Below are 6,251 nucleotides of genomic sequence, written 5' to 3' on the forward strand. Positions count from 1 at the left end.
TATAAAATAAGTATAATGCAGTTTTATAACTAGGTAATGTTCATCAGACATGACACATCTGAGGGTATGAAATTCATCCAAAGAATATTAAAAGAAAGGGATTAAACTTTCTCTAGGAGAAAAGGGGGGCTTTCCTGGTAGTTCAGCTGGTAAAGAATCCACCTGTAATTCAGGAGACTCTAGTTTGATTCCTGGGTTGGGAAGATCCCCTGGAGAAGGGATATGCTACCCACTCCAGTATTCTTGGGGTTCCATGGTGGCTCAGATGGTAAAGAATCCACTGCAATGTGGGAAACATGGGTTCGATCCCTGAGTTGGGAAGATCCCCTGGAGGAGGGCATGTTAACCCACACCAATATTCTTGCCTGGAGAATCCCCATGGACAGAGGAGCCAGGCAGGCTACAGTTCATGGGGTCACAAAAAGTTGGACATGACTGAGCGACTAAGCATAGCACAATACAGGGGGAGAGGGGCCACCCAAGATGGAGAGCTCATGGTGGAGAGTTCTGACAAAATGTGATCCATTTGAGAAAGGAATGGAAACCACTTCAGCATTCTTGCCTTGAGAACCCCATGAACAGTATGAAGAGGCAAAAAAAAAAAAAATGACACTGAAAGGTGAACCCCTCAGGTCAGTAGGTATCCAATATGCTTACTGGAGAAGAGCGGAGAAATAGCTCCAGAAGGAATGAAGAGCCTGAGGCAAAGTGGAAACACTGCCCAGTAATGGATGTGTCTGGTGGTGAAAATAAAGTCTCATGCTATAAAGAACAGTGTTTCATAGGAACCTGGAATGTTAGGTCCATGAATCAAGGTAAATTGGAAGTGGTCAAACAGGAGATGGCAAGAGTGAACATCGACATTTTAGGAATCTGAACTAAAATGGACAGAAATGGGCAAATTTAATTCAGATGACCATTATATCTACTACTTGGACAAGAATCCCTTAGGAAAAAAAGAAAAAAGAAAAAGAAAAAAAAATCCCTTAGAAGAATGGAATAGCCCTCATAGTCAACAAAACAGTCTAAAATACAGTCCTTGAGTGCAATCTCAAAAACAACAGAATAATCTCAGTTCATTTCCAAGGCAAACCACTCAGTATCACAGTAATCCAAGTCTATGCCCCAACCACTAATGCCAAAGAAGTGGAAGTTAAATTGTTCTATGAAGACTACAAGACCTTCGAGAACTAACACCAATAAAAGATGTCCTTTTCATTATAGGGAAATGGAATGCAAAAGTAGGAAGTCAGGAGATACCTGGAGTAACAGGTAAGTTTGGCCTTGGAGTACAAAATGAAGCAGGACAAAGGCTAACAGAGTTTTGCCAAGAGAACGTGTTGGTCATAGCAAATACCCACTTCCAACAACACAAGAGATGACTCTGTACATGGGCATCACCAGATGGTCAATATTACTATTAGATTGATTCTTTGCAGCCAATGAGGGAGAAGCCCTATACAGTCAGCAAAAACAAGACCAGGAGCTGACTGTGGCTCAGATCATAAACTCCTTATTGAGAAAATCAGGCTTAAATTGAAGAATATAGGGAAAACGACTAGGCCATTCAGGTATGACCTAAATCAGATCCCTTACAACTATGCAGTGGAAGTGACATATAGAGTCAGGGATTAGATCTGATAGATTACCTGACGAACTATGGATGGAGGTTTATGACATTGTACAGGAGGCAGTGGTCAAGACCAACCCCAAGAAAAAGATGCAAAAAGGCAAAATGGTTGTCTAAGAATGCCGGGGTCCAGCCCCGGTGGATCCAGGGAATTCGAAGCGGGGATGACATCGGCGAGGAAAAAAACTTATTTATTTATTAATATAAGATTAGATTAGGAAGAAATAGTGTAGTAGGAAAATTAAGTGGAGAAAGAAGGCTGAATAACTTGGCTTACGGGGAAGGCCAATAAAGTTCCAGACAAGGAGCTTGCACCATCTATGTTGGGCCACCGGCGCCCACTTGAATATCAGGGGGTGCCCCGCCTTGGGCTCCCCCTCGCGTGGATCTTAAAAGCCGGGACAAGTAAGTAGACATGGTGAGCCGCCCTGCTCCAGATGGGAATTCAGCCTGAAATTAGAGTAAAGAGGAGACACGGGGGAAACCAGTCCAGCGACTGGCTCCGTCCTCTATTGTTCAGAAGGCCTTTTATACTTTTGATAAAACATGGAGCTCAATGGGTAACACAAAGTTATGCAGCGTTAGCAGTCCAGACTCTTATCAAAACCAGGCTTTTTTCTCTGCATACCTAATTGTATACACAAGTCTTAGGTGATTTACATCATCTTCTGGCCAAAAAGGGCCAATTAACATTTTACAGCCTTTTTTCTGATAAGGGTTTGTCAACCAGAAGACTTATTTGTGTTGATCTTCCCAAAGTCTGGTGCTACTCTCAGAAAGCACTAAATAAAGTTACATTCTTACATAGCAAAGATACAGCAGTTTATAACAAGTGAAAGGAGTACGGTGATTTATAACAAAAGAAAAGTAATTAACTCAAAAGTCTAGTGTTGCTAACATCAAAACTACTATATATCTTTTTCCATATCCCATTTACATTGATTAACATCCTCCCAGGTGCCTTAATGATAAAGAATATGGAGGCCTGGCAGCAATCATTGAGTCAACAGTGAAAACCTGTCACCAATATGATTTTTAACTCTTTAGAAAAGGCCCTGTATCTTTAAGATGCTTTTAAGCTTTGTGTTTCTTGCGCTTGGGGGGTTTGTAAGCAATTCACAAGCTGTATGAGGTCCGGGGAACCTGTTAGGCAAGCTAGAGAGCTATCAGAGGCGGGGTTTAACTGAAACATCCCTTTCAAATGCAGAAGACTAAAGCCCTGAGTCAACTTTTTTCCAGAGAATATCAGAAGAGTGGAAAAGCAGAGTACAAAAGCCAGCAGATTTTTGTTTTTTTTGTTGGGGTACATGCTCAGGAAATTCCAGGGGGACCCCTGAAGTCTGATCACGTCCCTGCTTATGTCAGCTTGCTTCCTCATGACCTTGTCACGGGCGGGATTCCTCACGCTGGCTTCCAGCATAAGGAGGCCTTGCAAATAGCTGAGAAAAGAAGAGAAGCTAAAGGCAAAGGAGAAGAGGAAAGGTATACCTATCTGAATGCAGAGTTCCAAAGAACAGCAAGGAGAGATAAGAAAGCCTTCCTCAGTAATCAATGCAAAGAAATAGAGGAAAACAATAGAATGGGAAAGACTAAAGATCTCTTCAAGAAAATTAGAGATACCAAAGGAACATTTCATGCAAGATGGGCACAATAAAGGACAGAATGGTATGGACTTAACAGAAGCAGAAGATATTAAGAAGAGGTGTCAAGAATACACAGAAGAACTATACAAAAAGAGATCTTAATATCCCAGATGACCTCGATGTCATGATCACTCACCTAGAGCCAGACATCCTGGAGTGTGAAGTCAAGTGGGCCTTTGGAAGCATCACAACAAACAAAGCTAGTGGAGGTGATGGAATTCCAACTGAGCCACTTCAGATCCTAAAAGATGATGCTGTGAAAGTGCTGCACTCAATATGCCAGCAAATTTGGTAAACTCAGCAGTGGCTGCAGAACTGGAAAAGGTCAGTTTTTATTCCAATCCCAAAGAAAAGCGATGTCAAAGAATGTTCAAACTACTGCACAAATGCACTTATTTCACATGCTAGTAAAATAATGCTCAAAATCCTTCAAGCTAGGCTTCAACAGAATGTGAACCAAGAGCTTCCAGATGTACAAGCTGGATTTAGAAAAGCCAGAGGAACCAGAGATCAAATTGCCAACATCCGTTGGAGCGTAGAGAAAACTAGAGAATTCCAGAACAGAATCTACTTCTGTGTCATTTACTATGCTAAAGCCTTTGACTGCATAGATAACAACAAACATTGAAAAATTCTTAAAGAGATGGGAATACTAGACCACCTTACTAGCCTCCTGTGAAACCTGTATGCAGGTCAAGTAGCAACAGTTAGAACCACACATGGAATAATGAACTGGTTCAAAATTGGGAAAGGAGTATGTCAGGGCTGTGTATTGTCACCCTGCTTATTTAACTTATATGCAGAGTACATCACGTGAAATGCCAGGCTGGTAGAAATACAAGCTGAAATCAAGATTGCCAGGAAATATATTAATAACCTCAGATATGCAGATGAAACCACCCTTATGGCAGAAAGTGAGGAATTAAAGAGCCTCTTGATGAAGGTGAAAGAGGAGAGTGAAAAGCTGGCTTAAAACTCAACATTCAAAAAAAAAAAATCATGCATCCAGTTCCATCATTTCATGGCATAGATGGGGAAACAATAGAAACAGTGACAAACTTTATTTTCTTGGGCTCCAAAATCACTGCAGATGGTGACTGCAGCCATGAAATTAGAAACACTGGCTCCTTGGAAGGAAAGCAGTGACAAACCTAGACAGCATATTAAAAAGCAGAGACACTTAAGTCAAAGCTGTGGTTTTTCCAGTAGTCATGTACAGATGTGAGAGGTGGACAATAAAAAAGGCTGAGCGCCAAAGAATTGAACTGTGGTGTTGGAGAAGGCTCTTCAGAGTCCCTTGGACTTCAAGGAAACCAAACCAGTCAATCCTAAAGGAAATCAACCCTGAATATTCACTGCAAGGACTGATGCTGAAGCTGAAGCTCCAGTGCTTTGGCCACCTGATGTGCAGAACTGACTTATTAGAAAAGACCCTGATGCTGGGAAAGATTGAAGGCAGGAAGAGACGGGGACAACAGAGGATGAGATGGTTGGATGGCATCACCGACTCAGTGGACATGAGTTTGAGCTAACTTGAGGAGATGGTGAAGGACAGGGAAGCCTGGTGTGTTGTAGCCCCTTGGGTCATAAAGAGTCAGACACGGCTGACTGACTGAACAACAGCAAGGAGAAAAATATTTTAGTTAAAAAGGGAATATGGCCAGGGACTTCCCTGGTGATTCAGTGACTAAGACTTTGTACTTCAGATGCAAGGGACGTGGGTTCAAGAATTCAGTCAGTGATGAGGGAACTAAAATCCCGTATGCTGCTAAGTGCAGTTAAAAAAAAAACTAAAAAAGAATAAAAACTGGATGGAAAAAGAAACTGTGTTTTTTATTCTTGGATACATTTGATTTTTTCACTTTAAGTCCACATATACTTCTATAAGAGTGATCCTTGTAATAAAGAGTTAAAGGAATAAAAAATGGAAACAACAAAAAAAGGGAAGTATGGCTATAGAAAGGACCCGGAGATCCTGGGAAATAATGAATTGAGTATGTAATATATCAGTGTTAAAACATCTTCCCAGGTGGTGCAGTGGTAAAGAATCCACCTGCCAATGCAGGAGACAGAGGAGACGTGGATTTGATTCCTGGGTGGGGAAGATGCCCTGGAGTAGGAAATGGCAACCTACTCCAGTATTCTTGCCTAGAGAATTCCATGGACAGAGGGGCCTGGTGGATTATAGTGCATGAGGTCACAAAGAGTTGGACACGACTGAGCATACTCACCAACATCTGCCAAAACTGAAAAGTTAAATGACTGAAACACTAGCCCCTTGACCCTGGGTTGATTAGGGTCTTCTGACTTACTGGATATAGTCCATCCACAGAGTCCCAGAAGAAAATAGACTCAATAAATATACCACATGGAATCTGAAGAGATATCTAATCTGAATAGGGTTTTATTTTTTGTTTTAAAAAACTCATTTCTTGAATGAACATTTATAAAAGGCCAAATTAGAACAATGAGTCACATAAATAGTTGTTCTCATATAGTAGGTAGCTGTTGCTTGAAAATCCAAGTGATAATAGTAAATGCAGGTACGAATAGTGGTATATGTCAAACAACTTTGATGAAAGATGGAATTTCCTGAAAAAGATTCTGGTACCTGGAAAAATTAGCCCAATACAAGGATGTTAATGTCAATAGATGCATGTGAAGAGTTCAAATTTAAATGTGGAAAAGCGGTAAGTTATTTAATATATAGTTAAAACCATAAAACCTTAATGACTAAAGTGATAAAAGTGACAGAATCCCTCCTCCTACAGTAGTATATTTTTATAGAGTATATAATCGTAGTCAGAGCCACTGAGTTATCAATTCCCACTTCACCTTTGCTTCAGTGAGCCTGTCATTCCCACTTAGCGCTTGAGGTGTTTGACATATTATGCTTCTTTCTCCCATTGCTTGTCTTATGGCTCTGATTCTTCCTCTTCCTCCTCTTCCTCCTCTTCCTCCTCTTCCTCCTCTTCCTC

At 41.0% G+C, this 6,251-nt stretch overlaps 1 protein-coding gene across 1 annotated transcript in view; it reads right to left on the reverse strand.

The window, feature by feature from the left end:
- Positions 1–5,966: 5,966 nt before the first annotated feature.
- Positions 5,967–6,251, reverse strand: part of LOC120871393 (disintegrin and metalloproteinase domain-containing protein 1a-like) — a gene marked incomplete at its 5' end in the record, with an annotated part of 1,524 nt that continues 1,239 nt past the window's right edge. The window contains one exon of the mRNA XM_040251292.1: positions 5,967–6,251. This exon is cut by the window's right edge and continues 24 nt beyond it. Coding sequence (XP_040107226.1) covers positions 6,189–6,251 — 63 coding nt within the window.

This window comes from Oryx dammah, unplaced genomic scaffold (genome assembly GCF_014754425.2).
Source record: "Oryx dammah isolate SB20612 unplaced genomic scaffold, SCBI_Odam_1.1 HiC_scaffold_12, whole genome shotgun sequence".
Classification (NCBI taxonomy): domain Eukaryota; kingdom Metazoa; phylum Chordata; class Mammalia; order Artiodactyla; family Bovidae; genus Oryx; species Oryx dammah.